Source organism: Patagioenas fasciata, chromosome 28 (genome assembly GCF_037038585.1).
Source record: "Patagioenas fasciata isolate bPatFas1 chromosome 28, bPatFas1.hap1, whole genome shotgun sequence".
Classification (NCBI taxonomy): domain Eukaryota; kingdom Metazoa; phylum Chordata; class Aves; order Columbiformes; family Columbidae; genus Patagioenas; species Patagioenas fasciata.
Window position 1 is genome coordinate 6,185,123 of NC_092547.1, and position 15,865 is coordinate 6,200,987.

Below are 15,865 nucleotides of genomic sequence, written 5' to 3' on the forward strand. Positions count from 1 at the left end.
CAGGGTGGCGCTCCCGCTCCTTTCTCCTCTGCCGTTGCCGGTGGGGCGGGGGCGATGGGGCGCAGCCCACGAGCGGGGACGGCGACGGCGAGGAGCCCGTGATCCCGCAGGCAGGGCCCGTCAAAACCAACACACGCATCACAGCACGCCCTCCCCCGCCACACCCACCATGGCGGCGCTCCCAGTGCGCCCCTCTCCCCCCAGCCACACCCATCATGGCCGACACCCCCAGGCAGGGAAGGCGGGACACGGCCTCCATAGAGGGGCGCTTGGTTTTATTGAGTCGCTCATGGCCGTGGGACTGAGTCCCCCGTCCCGCAGGGCCAACGGGCGCCATCCCGCTGTCCCCACACGCGTGTCCCTGTCCCTGCCCCCCCCACCCCGTCCCTGTCCCTCCCCACCCGTCTCCACAGGCTCCTTCCCCTCGTCTCCCGTGTCCAGCGTCCCCTTCCGCCCCGCAGCCCCGCGCCGCCCGGGGTCACGCGGAGCTGGGGGTGACGCGGCCGTCGGGGGCCTCGCCCAGGGTGGCCGCCCACTCCTTCCTCTGGATGGTCCCCAACTTCTCCTCGCGGAGATGCTGCCGCTCCTCCCGCGGGATCTTCACGGCGTGGAACTGCGGCACGGCCGGCGGCGCCGCGCCCGCCCGGCGGAAGAACCCCAGCTGAGGGGACACCGCGGTCAGCGACCCGGGGACACCGATCAGCGACCCGGAGACACCGCGGTCAGGGACCCGGGGACACCGATCAGCGACCCGGAGACACCGCGGTCAGGGACCCCGGGGGACACCGCGGTCAGCGACCCGGGGACACCGATCAGCGACCCGGGGACACCGCAGTCAGGGACCCCGGGGGACACCGCAGGTCAGGGACCCGGGGGACACCGCAGTCAGGGACCCGGGGACACCGCGGTCAGGGACCCGGGGACACCGATCAGCGACCCGGAGACACCGCGGTCAGGCACCCCGGGGGACACCGCGGTCAGGGACCCGGGGACACCGCGGTCAGGGACCCCGGGGGACACCGCGGTCAGCGACCCGGGGACACCGGTCAGCGACCCGGGAACACCGCGGTCAGGGACCCGGAGACACCAATCAGCGACCAGGGGACACCGATCAGCGACCCGGGGACACCGCAGTCAGGGACCCCGGGGGACACCGCGGTCAGCGACCCGGGGACACCGATCAGCGACCCGGAGACACCGCGGTCAGGGACCCCGGGGGACACCGCGGGTCAGGGACCCGGGGGACAGCGCAGTCAGGGACCCGGGGACACCGCGGTCAGGGACCCGGGGACACCGATCAGCGACCGGGGGACACCGCGGTCAGGGACCCGGGGACACCGATCAGCGACCCGGAGACACCGCGGTCAGGGACCCCGGGGGACACCGCGGGTCAGGGACCCGGGGGACAGCGCAGTCAGGGACCCGGGGACACCGCGGTCAGGGACCCGGGGACACCGATCAGCGACCCGGGGACACCGCGGTCAGGGACCCGGGGGACACCGCAGTCAGGGACCCGGGGACACCACAGTCAGCGACCCGGGGACACCGCGGGTCAGGGACCCCAGGGGACACCGCGGGTCAGGGACCCGGGGACACCGCAGTCAGGGACCCCGGGGGACAAAGCGGTCAGCGACCCGGGGACACCGCGGGTCAGGGACCCCGGGGGACACCGTGGGCCAGGGACCCGGGGGTCGGGGACACCGCGGGTCAGGGACCCAGGACAGCGCCGGCAGCGCGCGGCGGTCACAGCGCCCCCGACAGCACAGAACTGCATGGGATCCCCAGAACCCGCGCACCTCCTGGTTTGTGCACCGCGAACCATTGTGCACCGCGAACCATTGTGCACCACGAACCATTGTGCACCGCGAACCACTGCGCACCACGAACCCCCGCACGTCCCGGTTTGTGCACCACAAACCATTGCACATCCCAGTCTGACCACCACAGACCCATGGCTGTCCCAGTTCGGGTGTTGTGAACCCCTGCACATCCCAGTTTGGATGTTCAAACCATCGTGCAATGTCCACCAGCTCTGCAAACCCTCGCACGTCCCAGATTGGGCCCCACAAACCATCACATGTCCCAGTTTGGACACTCAAACCATCGCACAGTTGTGCACCAGGGCGGCAAACCCTTGCACGTCCCGGTTCGGGTGCTGCAAACCCTTGCACAACCGCCCACCAGCTCTGCAAACCATTGCACATCCCAGTTTGGGCACCGCAAATGCTCACACATCCCAGTTCGGGCACCGCAAACCCTCGCGCACCCCCGCACGGCCACGTCACCAGGCCTGGAGGGGACAACCGGTGTCACCACTCTCCTGCCCGCTGCTCCGCCGAGGGCTGCTGGCCCCGGTGTGCCCGGTGGTAGCTGGGGGGATAGCGGGACCCCTGGCTGCTCCGCTGGAAGAAGCCGCGCTGGGGAGGGAGCGAGAGGGAGAGGTGGGCAAAGCCGGGCGGGTGGCACGGCAGGGGGTGGCACGGCAGGGGGTGGGACAGCATGGCATGGCACAGCATGGTTGGGGTGACATGGCACATCTTGGGTGACACGGCACACCTGGGCTGGCATGGCATTGTGCGGCACAGCATGGCACGGCTGGGGTGGCACAGCGTGGCACAGGATGGCACAGAGTGACAAAGAATGGCACAGTGTGACACAGAATGGCATGGCTTGGGTGGCATGGCATGTCCAGGGGACCCAGAGCAGCACCAGGGGACATGGCACAGGGTGGCACGGTGTGACACAGCATGACATGGCTGAGGTGGCACAGCACAGCACCAGGAGACATAGCAGGGGGTGGCACAGCACATCCAGGGGACTTACTGGCACAGGGAGGGGACCCATCCCGCTGTCCCTGTCCCTCACCTTCCAGAGCACGCAGACCAGCAGGGCCAGGACGAGGCCGCCGGCCAGTGCGGCCAGCACGATGACCCACCAGGGCACGCCACCCGCCACTGCCGCACCGGGGTCCAGGTAGATGGTGACAGGGATCTGGGGAGGGGAGGGTGGTCAGGGGACAGTGGGGGGGACAGGGGGGCAACAGGGGGGGACAGACCTGGATGGCTGCATCCTTCAGCACCAGGTTCTTGATGGAGGATGTCACCGAGACACTGGCACGCACGATCAGCTCCACCGAGGTGACAGCCAGGTACTCCTGGGGTGGGAATCGGGGGGGCTGAGCCCCCTGTCCAGCCCCAGGGGTCTGTCCCCATCCAGGGGGGTCTGTCCCCACCCCGGGGGTCTGTACCTCCAGGAAGGTGCCATTCCAGAGGCGGCCGCGGGCCGTCAGCACGGCTGCCCGCTCGAAGCTGGGCAGGGGACAGCGGAAGGACAGACAGCGCGCGGTGCCCTGGGCACAGTCCTGTGGGATGGGACCAGGCGCTCAGAGCAGAGCGCCCTGAGAGCGGGGGCACCCAGCACCGGGTGCGCTGGAATGGGTGCACCCCAGGAGCAGGGGCATCCCAGGAGTTGTGCACCCCAAAAGCGGGTGCTCCCCAGCATCACGGGTACTCCAGGACTGGGTGCCCCCCCTCACCAGCGTGACGTTCCTCCTTCTCTCAGCGGGTGCCGGCACCCACCAGGACCCCGACTCGGGCGCCTCGGGGGGCGCAGCCTCTGGCGGCTCCTGGCAGGGCAAGGATGGGGATGGAGGGTTTTTGGGTGACAGGGATCCCCCACCCCAGCCACCCCACGGCTGTACCAGCGCCAGGCCCAGCGGGTTGGCAGGGGGGCTGCAGGGCACTCCCCGGCCCGGGGGGGCCGCCAGCTCCATGTGCAGGGGGTACAGGAGCCACTTCCCCGAGCGCAGCTCGTGAGGCCACAGCAGCGTGAGGAAGGCAGAGCCCAAAGTCTTCAGTGCCGGGCCGCGGTGGGACACCTGGGGGGGGCACGGGCTGTGAGAGGGGAATGGACCCCCCGGGTCACAACCACCCCCCGCACAGACCCCCCCACCCCACACCTGCTACGGAGCCCCTCAACCAAACACCCCCCCCTCGCACAGACACCACCCCCCACCCCAGTACGGGTTCCCCCCACCCCAGTACGGGTTCCCCCCACCCCACGGCCACCCCCTGAATGGAACCCCGACCCTTCCACCCCCCCTGCTGGAGCGCAGAGCGGGAGCTTCGGGGCCACCCCCCGCGTGCCCCCCACCCCCGCCGTGCTCCCCCCGTCCTCCCCCGGACCAGGTTTTCGGACTCACCGTCACCTCGAAGCGCACGGCGCTGCCCACCTGGCTTTCCCGCCGCATCGCGCTCTCCCCCCGCACCACCCCCCCGAAGAAGAGCCGGGGCGGCACGGCCACGCTGCGGGGACAGCCGGGGGTGTCACGGCGGCCCCTCTGCGGGCGCGGGGTCCCTAATGTCCCCCCCCCCGCTGAACTCACCCCGTCACCGAGAGCGGCAGCTCAATGACAACGCGGGCACGGGCCAGCACCGGCTCCAGCCCCGGCTGCTCGCTGATACTGGGGAGAATTGCGGGGGAGGTCAGCACCGCGCCCCCTCCGCGCGCCTTGCAGAGTCCCCCGGCCCCCCGTGCTCACGTGGACAGGGCCAGCTCCACCGCCAGGTCCGTGGTCTGGAGGGTGATGCCCAGGGTGCTGAGGATGAGGAAGAACCGCACCTGGGGGGCGGAGGGATGAAGGCTGAGGGGGCGGGGCGGGGATGGGGGGTCGCGGAGTGTGGAGGTGCCCCCACCTGCGCTCCACGTTTCAGGGGGTTCCCCAGCTCACACTCCACCTGCGAGCCGTTCTGGTTGGCGAGGCACAGCACTGGCTTGTCCTGGGGGGACGGGGAGCTGAGCCCCCCCTGCTGCTGGCGTCCCGCTGCGCCCCCAGACTCACCCCCCCCGCACCCCCGGATCTGACTCTCAGCAGCACCCCCAGAACCAGCCCCGTCCCTCCAGTGTCCCCAGGACCAGCCCCATCCCTTGGTACCCCCAGACCTGACCCCATCCCACCCTACTAGCACCCCCAGCACCATTCCTGTCCCTCATCACCCCCAGATCAGACCCCAGCCCCCCAGCACCATCTCCATCCCTCAGCATCCCCAGGACTGTCCCCATCCCTCCGTCCCGAGTCCCGAACACGCTGGGTGCCGCCCCCACCCAGGGTGCCCGCCCATCGTAGGGGCGCAGGGCGGAGTAGGGCAGCTCGGGGGGGAAGGTGACAGTCAGCAGCGCCTCGTGCGCATCGTCCCCGTCCCGCTGCGGCTCCGCCGGGTCCGAGGGCAGGTTGGTGACATGGATCTCCAAGGCCACGTCCTTCTGGTCGCTCATAGAGAAGATGGCGGTGCCATCGTCACCTCTGGGGGCAGAGCACGCGTGAGACCCCCGCCCTGGGGTGTCCCCAGCATTCCGTGGGGTGGGGACCCAGCCGCTGTCACCTGGGCAGGGGCAGGAACTCGGCATCCCCGAGGCGGGCGCAGAACTGGAAGTGGAGCTGGAGGTTGCTCTGGCAGACCTTGTCGTCCCCGCAGCCCTGCTTCAGGAAATGCACCTGGGGGACACAGCGGGGGGACATGGGGACACTCCAGGCACCCCCCACGTGGGATAGCGCACCCCAGGCCCCCGGGAAGGAGTGGGGAACACGGCTGGGCCCCCACCTCGGTGCGGTGGCTGCTGGGCTGCTGGGGGCTGAGCACGGGTGACAGCGGGGGCAGGGCGGCCCCCCGGCGCTGCCGTGTGTCCTCGGTTCCCTGGATGCCATAAGCGAGGGTGACAGCGATGGGGCGCAGCTTGTCACGGATGTTGTCCTGCGGGCGGGGTGGGTAAGGGGGGCACGGCGGGATGGGATGGAGCGGGATGGGGAGAAAATGGGGACAGGGATATGGAAAGGGAGGGGAACAAGGATGAGGATAAGGATGGGGATGAAAGTAAGGATGGGGATGGGGACAGGGATGAGGATGAGAATAAGGATAAAGAGAATAAGAAAAAAGAAGATGAGGATAGGGATGGAAACAGGGATTAGGACGGGGACAGGGATGGACATCAGGATGAGGATGAGGACAAGGGTAAGGATAAAGGATAAGGATGGAGATGGGGACGGGGCCAGCACCAGGGACCCACCTGCAGCTGGAAAGTGGCCGTGGTGCAGGCACGGGCGCGCTGGCCAGGCAGCTCCAGCGTGTCCGAGAACTGGTGCTCGGGGTCCGAGGGCTGGCGGCCCAGGAAGGAGATGCGGGGGGGGTGGCCCAGCCGCCGCCGCTCCGTGTCAGCATCGAACACGTACTCCAGTACTGCGGGGGAGAGGGATGGGCGCGATGGCGGGGGTCCCTCCCCTCCCACCCGGGGGGGTCCTGTCCCCCAGCAGCGCAGCCTGGGACCCCCACGCTCACCGAGGCGGGGGCTGTAGCTGGCAGGACTGGCCGTGTAGCTGAAGCAGGCTTGGACATCCACACTGGGGGGACACGGAGCGGGGGGGTAAGACGGGAGGCAGCCACCCCCAGCTGTGTGCCCGGGGAGGGGAGGCTGGGGGGTACCCACCAGACCCCCTCCTGGTGCTGGCAGTTGCTCTGCTCCAGGTCGATGTTGGTTGGGAGCAGGGACACATTCCTAGAGACGTGCACGACCGGCCGGGCCCTGCGGGGGGGGAAACGGGGTGTGCCAGGCTGGGCACCCCCACCGAGAGCATCCCGAGCCTTGTGCAGACCCGGCACTGCGCCCCTGCACGGGAACCACAGCTGTGCCCACATATGGGGGGACAGGGGACGCTTGGTGACAGGGGATGCTTGGGGACAAAGGATGCCTGGGGACAGGGGGTGCTTGGGGAAGGGAGGGTGTCTGGGGACGGGGTTGCTGGGGGACAAACGAGGGACGGGGGATGCTTGCGGATGGGGGTGCTGGGGGATGCAGGATGCCCAGGTATACGGTATGCTCACGGATCGGGGATGCCCGGGGTGGGGGCAGCCCGGTTCGGGGTGGGGGGGCTGCCCGTGGCAGAGACCCACCTGTAGAGCACGACGGAGTCAGACAGGGACCCAACCAGCAGGTCGGGGTACAGGTTCCCATCCACGTCCAGCCCCCCCGACAGGGAGTATCCGAAGGCCGTCACCCCCACACCCTCCCCGTCCAGGACCTGGGGACAGGCCGGTGACACCAGGAAGCAGCGAGTAGGGGGGTGTGATGGGCAATGCCCGCCCACCCCATCCCCCTCACCTGCGCCGGCTTCACCACAATGCCCAGGCTGCTGCCGTGGTAGATGTAGACCTTGCCGGCGCCGTCAAAGGGGGCCCCAACCGCCAGGTCTGGGGGGGACAAGAGCACGTGTGGGGGGGGCAAGAGCAGGTGTGTGTGTGGGGGTCCACTCCCCCTCCCAGGACCCTCTATAAGATGCAGCCCCCTGGTGCGACCACCTCCCCCCTCGGCAGGACGGGGACCCCTCCCCAGGCCCCCTCGGCCCCTCACCTTCGAAGCCATCGTGGTTGAGGTCCCCGGCGGTGCTGAGGGCGATGCCGAACATGGAGCCGCAGGTGCCATTGAGGCGGAGGGGGGTGGCCAAGTCCCAGTGCCCCCCTGGGTTGATGTAGACGTACACGGCCCCCCCAATCTCCTCCTTGCGCTCAAAAAAGTGGGGGGCCCCCACCACCAGATCCATCCAGCTGTGGGGACAGCAGCTCCGTCACCCGGCCCAGTAACAACCCATCCCGGTGCCCCGAGCCAGCGCGACCCCGGGTGCCGTGACTTTTTGGGGAAGGGGGCAAACTGTCACAGGGGGTGCATCCCCCCGAAATTCACCCATCGCTGTTGAGGTCGAGGACGGCCAGCGCGTGTCCGAACGCGGAGCTGAGCTGCGGGCCGGGCAGCACGGCCTCGGGGACCAGGCGGTTGGCGCTGTCGCGCCGCAGGATGACAACGGCCCCGGTGTGGTTGGCGCGGGGGGCGCCGGTGACAAAGCTGAGCTCGCGCCGCCGCGTCAGCCCCGCGCCCGAGTCCACCGAGAACCCTGCGGGGCGGGGAGGTTGGTGCCCACCCGGCTCCCCCCCGGCCGCCCACACTCGCCGTCTGTCCGTCTCTCTCTCTGTTTAAGCCCTTGGGGACACTGGTGCTTTGGTGTGGGAATGGGGGGGGAGCTCTGCTTATGCTTCAGTTTCCCTGCCCTGTGCTCCCTGGGTGCAGACGGGGGCAGGGGCAGCTCCCCAGCTCTGGGCCAGTGGAAGCCAAGGGGGAGCAGAGGGGTGAGCAGGAACCAGCCACCCCCCCGCATTGTCAGAAGATTTTGGTGAGAAAAAAGGAAGATTTGGGGGCCAAAGCAGCAAGACACGGCGCAGAGCCGGGCAGCCCCCCTGCTGGAGAGAGCAGCAGAGCCCCACCCCCGGGGGAGGGCAGGAGCCCCTTCCCGACATGCAGGGGTCACAGTGCCACCCACAGCCTCCCTCAGCCCCCACAGCAGGATGTCGCCACTGCCCGCTGCACGGGACCCCCCATGCAGAAACAAGCACACGGGGACAGCAGGGTGTGGGGGCCGCATGCCAGGCTCTGCACCCCCTGCTCCCCAGGCTCTGCCCCCGCCCAGCCTGGCAGTGCCCCCCGCAGCACAGCGACAGGACACGGGATGGGGACAAGGACAGAGACGGGTGGGAACAAGGCAGCGCTGCCCACAGCGGGGACATGCACGTGTGGGGGGGTGCAAAGATGGGTGCGCCCGGCGCACGAGGCGGGGGAGGCGATGCTGTGCGTACAGAGGGAGGTGACACGGGGACCCGCGTGTGCACACAAGGCCTAGCTGCAGGAGCTCCCCTGTCCCCTCACAGACACGGGGGACACACCACAGGACACAGCTCTGGGGAGGGTGGCACACGGGGACACCGGCGCTTACGAACCCAAGTAGCTATTCTGGGCCACGTCACCGGCCACACCGGGGACCCTCTCGCCGGGCTCGGGGGTTTTGTAGACCAGCTGGTCAGGGTCTGAGCTATCAATGTTTGTCACAAACACCAGCCCTGTGTCACAGCCCCGGGTGGGACAGAAAGAGAGAGGGGGAGGTCAGGGGGGGCAGCACAGCCGGGGGGAGGCAGAGCTGGGCGGTGAGGCTGTGGGGGTCCCGTGGGGGGTGCCCCTGTGCCACACCCAGGCTCCGCCACCCTCCCCGTACCCAAGTAGCTGTTGGCGGGGACGGGGATGAGCGAGGGATCCTGGTCCTTCTCGCCCCCCGCCTCGTAGGGGCCGTCGTCGTAGCGCAGGAGGTCGAGAGAGCTCTGGTTGAGCAGCTCCACGCGCAGGGTCCCTGCGGAGCGAGGGAGGGTGAGGGGGGGACACCCCCTGGGGACTCTCCTGCGGACGGGGGCACCGGAGATGGCCCACAGTGCTGCACTGGGCTGGCACCTACAGCACGCTCACAAACACGTATGTGCTCACTCACACCCATGCTTGCACCTGTAGCCTGCTTACACACGTGCTCACCCTCACCTGCATACATGCACACTCACACAGCACGCACAGACACCCGTGTGCTCACACACAGCATGCACACGTGCCCACACCTATAACGTGCATGCAGCCACATGCTCACACCTATAGCGCACCCACACCCAGGCACCCGCAGGCTCACACTCCACGTTTGCACACCCCTCACGTGTGCACACCCGCCCTGGCAGGAACACGCGCCCCCACGTCTGCACACACCAGCCCAGGCAGGAACACGCACCCACACATGTGCACATCCACCCCATGCAGCCCAGCACTCCCTCCCACCCCCAGCCCCTCTCTGACCCCCTCACCCTTCCAGTTGTAGGTGCCAGGGGCCCCGAAGAGGATGTAGTGCTGGTCGGGGCTGAAAGCAGCTGCCAGGCCCTGCTGGCAGGACCCAAAGCGGTCGTGGCCCTGCGGCCGCCCCTGGCAGAACTTCCACTCGCCGCCATCCAGCTCATCACGCACCCGTAGGTCCTGGCTCAGCACGAAGCAGCGCCCGATCACATCCCGCGTCTCCAGTGGCTGCTGCACCCGGTGCCGTGCTTCGTACAGGTGGGCGCAGGTCTGGGTGGTGGGGGAAGGGGGGCGTCAGGGGGTGCCGGGGACCCCCCGTGGTGCAGCTCTCAGCGCCGTCCCCCAGCGCTCACCACGATCTTGCCGCCGGCACCTTGGCTCTTCACGCTCACCCCCAGCCACTGGTTCTCTTTACTCTCCCGCTGCAGGTCAACTGTTGGGGACAGGAGTGTCAGCCCCGCCGGGATCCCCCCACTCGAAGGGATGGGGAACCCCCCCAGGGATGGGGAGGCCCCCCGGGTGCACAGCTCACCTCCCTCGTCGATGGGCACCCGCCAGCAGTCGGAGAGCTCCGGGGTCAGTGGGCAAGCAAAGAGCCCCCCGGTCCGGTTGGCACCTTGGCCAGGCAGCGCCAGCGCTTGGGGGGCTCCCACCAGCAGCCTGGCCACGGCAGGGACCTCCCCATCAGGGTATGGGTTGGGGGCAGCACCCCCCGTGAGCCCCAACCCTGGATTTGCACATCTGTGGTGCTGGGTTTGCACACCCGAGCCCCCCGCTCCCTGCCGCCAGCACCCATGGCAGCGTCCCCACCGCCCCCATGCAGCTGTCCCCGGGCCCCCGCCTCGATTTCGCGCTGTGGCAGTGCCAGCCCTCCCCCCGCCACCAAGCAGCTGCAGCCACCCCCAGGCCTCGGCTGCTGCTCGGTGCGCGGGTGGGCAGGGAGGGGCACAGGAGGTGACGCACACCTGGACCTCCCCACTCCCGCCTGTGCCCCCGTTCCATCCCCCTTGGTGCAGCAGGGTTGGGGGCACCCTGACCCCCGTCCAGAACCCCCCACTCCTCCCTGGGGGGGCTCGCTCCTCTCTCAGACGAGTGCCACGCTGCTGGTGGCACCTTCGTGGCTGCAGGGGAACCTGCAGCCACCCCCTGCCCCCATCCCTGCAGGACAGTGGCCTCAGGACGCCAGGGAGCCCCAGGGGGTGGCAGGGAGGCAGAGCCGGTAAAAATAAACTGGAATTCACTCAAAATAACCCAGCGGCAACATGTCCAAAAAAGGAGGGAGCCGGCAGAGGAGCGCACCCCGCACCAGGGGACACTGTCGGGGTGCCAGGGGATCGTGGCAGGAGCCTGTGGGGACAAACCTGTTCCTGAGCCGGGCTGTGGACCAGAGGGGACGGGCAGTGGGAGAGCAGAACAGCGGCAGTGGGACAGAGCCCAGCGTGGTGCCGGCAGCTCCGCCAACACCTGCTCTGGCGCTGGGGACCCAAAATGTCCCCCCGCCAGACACCAAGAATGTGGCGGGGGCGGCTGCTGCAGCGGGGGCGACCGCCGCTGGCGCCACCAGGCTGGTGGGGGGACGGGGACGTGCAGCAGTCACTCAGGGTGGCAGGGACAGTGGCTGTGGGGTGGTGCCGGTGCCAGCGACCCTGGGACCTGTCTGCTGCGGGGGTCCCCACCATGGAGATCCCCCCGGAGCCATGGGGACACAGGGGACACAAGGGATGGGGTCCGTGGGGGACACGGGGGACATCGGTGGTGGCCGGCAGGTGTTTGCCAGCACAGCTGGCATGGGGGAGGTGATGGGCATGGCTTGGGGGTGGGGGCACGGCCGGGGGGGGTCTCTGCACCCGATCCCTTCCCCTCAGCTCCTGCTGAGTGATGCAGCAGCGGTGGCAGCGACAAGTCCAAGTCCCCTCGGGTCTGCAGCCCAGTTGGGGTCTCAGCACCCCAAAAGCAGAGGAGTGGGGGAGATCCAGTCCTGGGGAGTGGTGGGGTGGGGGGGGCTGCTGGTCCCCAGCTCAGCGAGCGAGGGAGGACACAGACGCGAGGAGGTGACACACAGCCAAGGAGGTGACACAGCACGGAGTGAGGGGACCCGACACGGGGCCATCCCAGCGTTGCGGGGGGGGGATCCGCCGGTCCCAGAGCTCCCCAACTCCACGGCCCCCCCAACTCACCAGCCGGCGGGCTCAGGGCTGAGCTGGCGATGCAGAGCCACGGCCACGCCGAACAGGCTGCCCTTGTCGCCGTCCTTCAGCAGCGAGCTGGCAGCGTCCAGGTTGAAGGCGGCACCGGGCAGCAGCCGCAGGCAGAGCCAGGGCAGGCAGAGCACCCACAGCCCCTGCGGCGCCCCCATCCCGCCGCTCCGCCGACCCCTGGCCGCAGACGGGAGAACCGGCCCGGCCCCGCCCGCCGCGCGTGGGTCACACCGGGTGGCACCTCCCGGTGGCTCCGCCCGGGGAATGACCAGAGCGGGCTGGGGGGCGGGAGGCACACCCGCTGCATCACATAGCACAGGGCGTGGGAACCAGCACCCCCCGCACCCCCCCACACTGTGTGTGCACCCATCACCCCACACTGCACCCCACAGTGCAGTGTGCTTCACCCCACATCGGGCATTGCACCCCACATCGTGGTGTCCTGCACCTCACATCACAGTACATGGCACCCAGCACCCCATATTGCACCCCACGCTGCACCACCCCCATGCTGCAGCTCACGGCACCTCCAGCAACACCCCAAAACTTCAATACAACACCCCACCCCTGCAGTGATACCCAAACCTGACGCCCCAAAACCCCCCCGTGACCCCCCCGCCTCGGGGACAGTTTCCCATTCCAGAGGCTCCTCAGCTCATGGGGACACGATGGGGTGACAGTGGGGGGACAAGAACGGCAGAGCTGAGTCCCGGGGGAACATGTGGGGGGCAGGAAAGGGGGGGCCCCATCATATTTTCCACCCTGCTGGTTATTTTTAACCGCTCTCCAAAGGCCTCTGGGGAAACTCGGGAGCTGAGGAGGGGAGGAGGGCATGTGAACCAGCTCCTGTCCCCCAAACTGCTCCTCCTCCTGCACTGGGGAACAAGGTCAAGGCCAGGAGGGTCTGTGGCCACCCCCCGCTCAGTTCACCCCCCACCCCCTGTCCTGGCAGCCACCCAGCCCTCCCCGTGCTCACCCCCTTTTTCCCTCTTTCTCAGCCCAAAATCCCCGCGTGGGAAAGGGCCAAGTGATAGACACGGGGCCGGGTCTCCAGAGCAGGGGGGTGAGCGGGCTCAGCCTCCGGTCGCCTCCCCCCCAGCTCCATCACGTCCCCCAAGGAAGAGGACAGCAGCGGGATGAAGAGAAAAAAGCTGGTTAGCCACAAAATAAACCCAGAATTTAGGGGCCTGGGGCTGCCTCTCGGCAGAGGGGACCCCAAAACTCCTTGTTGGGCAAATTCTCTTTGCTCGAAACCCCTAAGCTCCCACCACCCACACCCTGCCCACCCCCGCCCCACAGGGGTCACCCCACAGCTCCCCAGCTGGGAAGCAGCTTCATTCCAGTTGAAGGAAGGGCAGGAACTGGGATTTTGGGAGCGGCGCCTTGTCCCTGCGAACACCAAAAAGTCCTCAAACACACCCAAAAAACGGCAGCTGCCCCACCCCCGGCACAGCCGGCCCCCCCGCCCTCGTCAGCCTGGCGCACTCATCAGCCAGCGACGGAAACACCGAGATCGACCCCCCGAGAGGCACGGGCAGTTCACTGCTGTTCACTCACCGGCGCAGGACCGGAGGTCATTTCACACGTTTTATTTGCTGTCGGGCCCGTTTTACACACGGTGCCACAGCTGAGGCTCCTCCGGGGGCCCCAGGTGCTGACAAAGGGACCTTCGCTGGATCTGTGGGGAGAATCGGGTTGGGATGGAAGAACCGATGGGGTGCATTTGGTGCTCCCACCACCCCTGACCCAACAGCGCACCCCAGACCCGGGGACCCTGTAGCCCCCACACAAGCCCCCATAGACCTCTACCCGAGCCCCAGAAGGCCCCCCAGGGCCGCTAGCCCAGCCCCTACGGCCCCCAGTGGGACTTTACAGCCCACCCAGCCTGGCCCCTATGGTCCCCCCAGACACCTATAGCACTCATCCAGACTCTTATAGACACCTAGAGAGCCCTACCCGGGCCCCCAGAGGCACGCGGGGCCGCCAACTCAGCCCGCGCATACCACCTAAGACCCTATACGCCCCAGCTCAGCCCCGTTGTTATGGCCCCTTATAGCCCTATAGGCACCTGGAGGCGGGGCGAGTCACGCGGCGCGGTCACGTGGGGAGGGAGGGGCGGTCACGCGGCGGTCACGTGCCGCCATGCTGTCCCGGCTGCTGAAGGAGCACCAGGCCCGACAGAGCGAGCGGCGGGAGCTGCAGGGTGAGCCCGACCCCCCGTCCCCATGGCAACCGGCCCTCCCATTGGCGGCCGGAGCTGCCACTCACCGCGGGCGCGCTTTTCATTGGTCAGCGGCGCTGTCCGCCGAGGCGGAAGTGGGACAGTCGCGGCGGCAAGGTGGAGTGTGATGTCACCGTCCCGCACGCTGACGTCACGCATCGCCCCGCTGGCGTGGGGGGAAGGCGGGCGGGCTGGGGGGTCCCGCCGGTCCCTCACGGCCGCGTCCCCCCCGCAGAGCGGCGGCGCAGGGAGGCGATCGCGGCCGCCACCCGCCTCACCGAGGCCCTGGTCGATCACCTCAACGTGGGGTGAGGCCCGGAGCCCCCAAAACACCCCCAACTCCCCTCCCGAGGCCCCCCCAAACCCCTCCGGACCCCCGCAGAACCCACAGGCCCCTTCCCCCAAAACCTCCTAGCTGGGGGACCGCCCCCCAGCCCCCTCCAGCCGGAGACCCTCTGAACCGCCTCCCCAGCCCCTTTTTACTTCTGGAAACCCCAGTGACGGACGGCCCCCCCCACCCGCAAGCCCTGCTGCCCCTTCCCCGCAAACCCCAAACAGGACCCCCCCTCAACCGCATCCAGGGACCCCTTTTCCCTGTAAAACCCAGGCTGGGCCCCCCTGAACTCCTTGGGCCCCTCTCCCCCCACAAACCCCCCCACCCTGGAGCCATTAGGGTGGGACCCCACCCCCTTGTGTGTCCCCCTGTCCCCCCCCCCGTGTGTGTCCCCGCCCAGGGTGGCCCAGGCCTATGTAAACCAGCGGAAACTGGACCAGGAGGTGAAGATGCTGCAGGTGCAGGCGGCCCAGTTTGCTAAGCAGACAGGGCAGTGGATCACCATGGTGGAGAACTTCAACCAGGCTCTCAAGGTGGGGGTCCCGTGTGCCCCCCCCCAGTAAGCACCGGCAGGGGGGCCCCCCAGCACCCCTGGCTGCAGTTTCCCTCTGCGACACACAGAGAAGCAGCCCCGTGGGTACCCAGGGTGTCCCAGGCACCCGTGGGATGCTGGAGGGGAGTGGGTAGGGAGGTGGGACCCCCACACACAAAATCCTGCGGACAACCCCCCCATCCTGGCAGGAGATCGGTGACGTGGAGAACTGGGCGCGCAGTATTGAGATGGACATGCGGACCATCGCCACTGCCCTGGAGTACGTCTACAAGGGGCAGCTCCAGCCCTCCTGCTCCTGAGACCTCCCCCGGGCCCCCCCAGCCCTCCAGGACCCCTTGGCAGATAAACCCCCATGGCTGCAACGCCACAGCAGCTCCTGGCCCCTCAGGACACCCCACCCCGCTGCTGCTGAGGGGGCAGAATAAAGCAGAATAAAGTGGTTGTGTAAAGCGGGGGCCCCCTGGGCTGCCCCCCCTAAGCCTCCTCATCCTCTTTAGCGCTTACCCCAGCTCTGAGGTCCCTTTTTCTCCCAGACAAAGGGAGCGTTCTGGGCTGGGAGGGCTCTAATCCCCCGGTGGGGGGGAAATTCAGCCCCCCGAGCTCCCTGGGGAGGGCATAAGGGGGGTTCTGTGTGCCCTCAGGAGGGGAGGGTTTCCCCTCCATCAGGGGCTCCTCCATGAGGAAGGACCCCCAACAAGGCGGGGGGTGTCCCAGGGACACCCCCCTCGTCTGGGTGTGGCCCCCCCGCCAGGATTTGGCCAGGCGTGACCTTTGGCAGCGGCTCTGCCCCGGCGCAGGGGGAGGAGCGGCCGCGGCCCCCCCCGGCGCATTCAGCCTCCACCGCCGCAGCCGCTGGACCC

General features: G+C 68.6%; 2 protein-coding genes across 5 annotated transcripts; one reads left to right on the plus strand and one right to left on the minus strand.

Annotated features, from left to right (window-relative positions):
- Nucleotides 1-258: 258 nt before the first annotated feature.
- Nucleotides 259-14,423, minus strand: ITGA7 (integrin subunit alpha 7). 4 transcript variants are annotated; one of them, XM_071800097.1, is made up of 27 exons: nucleotides 14,166-14,423; nucleotides 13,455-13,575; nucleotides 11,877-12,175; nucleotides 10,232-10,359; nucleotides 10,053-10,132; nucleotides 9,714-9,969; nucleotides 9,089-9,220; nucleotides 8,817-8,936; nucleotides 7,732-7,939; nucleotides 7,402-7,595; nucleotides 7,153-7,241; nucleotides 6,945-7,072; nucleotides 6,481-6,576; nucleotides 6,333-6,394; nucleotides 6,064-6,233; nucleotides 5,601-5,750; nucleotides 5,382-5,494; nucleotides 5,104-5,302; nucleotides 4,695-4,778; nucleotides 4,541-4,620; nucleotides 4,385-4,462; nucleotides 4,202-4,304; nucleotides 3,536-3,877; nucleotides 3,248-3,361; nucleotides 3,056-3,154; nucleotides 2,866-2,991; nucleotides 259-661 (listed from the first exon to the last, which is right to left on the minus strand). In XM_071800097.1, the coding sequence occupies exons 2-27, from the start codon at nucleotides 13,473-13,475 to the stop codon at nucleotides 479-481; spliced, it is 3,654 nt and encodes a 1,217-aa protein (XP_071656198.1). In that variant the 5' UTR covers nucleotides 13,476-13,575; nucleotides 14,166-14,423; the 3' UTR covers nucleotides 259-478. The 4 variants fall into 4 exon arrangements, with proteins under 4 accessions (XP_071656198.1, XP_065715021.1, XP_065715019.1 ...); XM_065858949.2 differs by lacking the exon at nucleotides 14,166-14,423 and adding an exon at nucleotides 13,966-14,113; XM_065858947.2 differs by lacking the exon at nucleotides 14,166-14,423 and adding an exon at nucleotides 13,854-13,967.
- Nucleotides 13,975-15,508, plus strand: BLOC1S1 (biogenesis of lysosomal organelles complex 1 subunit 1). Its single transcript, XM_065859015.2, has 4 exons — nucleotides 13,975-14,100; nucleotides 14,354-14,426; nucleotides 14,853-14,985; nucleotides 15,194-15,508. The coding sequence occupies exons 1-4, from the start codon at nucleotides 14,040-14,042 to the stop codon at nucleotides 15,302-15,304; spliced, it is 378 nt and encodes a 125-aa protein (XP_065715087.1). The 5' UTR covers nucleotides 13,975-14,039; the 3' UTR covers nucleotides 15,305-15,508.
- The last annotated feature ends 357 nt before the right edge of the window (nucleotides 15,509-15,865 follow it).

Bases quoted from the DNA above. Each gene is read 5' to 3' on its own strand.
- ITGA7 (XM_071800097.1), bottom strand. From the start codon at position 13,475: ATGACCTCCGGTCCTGCGCCG. The intron at 10,133-10,231 runs GTGAGCTGTGCA...TGTCCCCAACAG, and splicing joins GGTGCCCATCGACGAGGGAG to TTGACCTGCAGCGGGAGAGT. The intron at 4,305-4,384 runs GTGAGTTCAGCG...CTGTCCCCGCAG, and splicing joins CTGCCGCTCTCGGTGACGGG to CGTGGCCGTGCCGCCCCGGC.
- BLOC1S1 (XM_065859015.2), top strand. From the start codon at position 14,040: ATGCTGTCCCGGCTGCTGAAGGAGCACCAGGCCCGACAGAGCGAGCGG. The intron at 14,427-14,852 runs GTGAGGCCCGGA...GTCCCCGCCCAG, and splicing joins GTCGATCACCTCAACGTGGG to GGTGGCCCAGGCCTATGTAA. The intron at 14,986-15,193 runs GTGGGGGTCCCG...CCATCCTGGCAG, and splicing joins ACTTCAACCAGGCTCTCAAG to GAGATCGGTGACGTGGAGAA.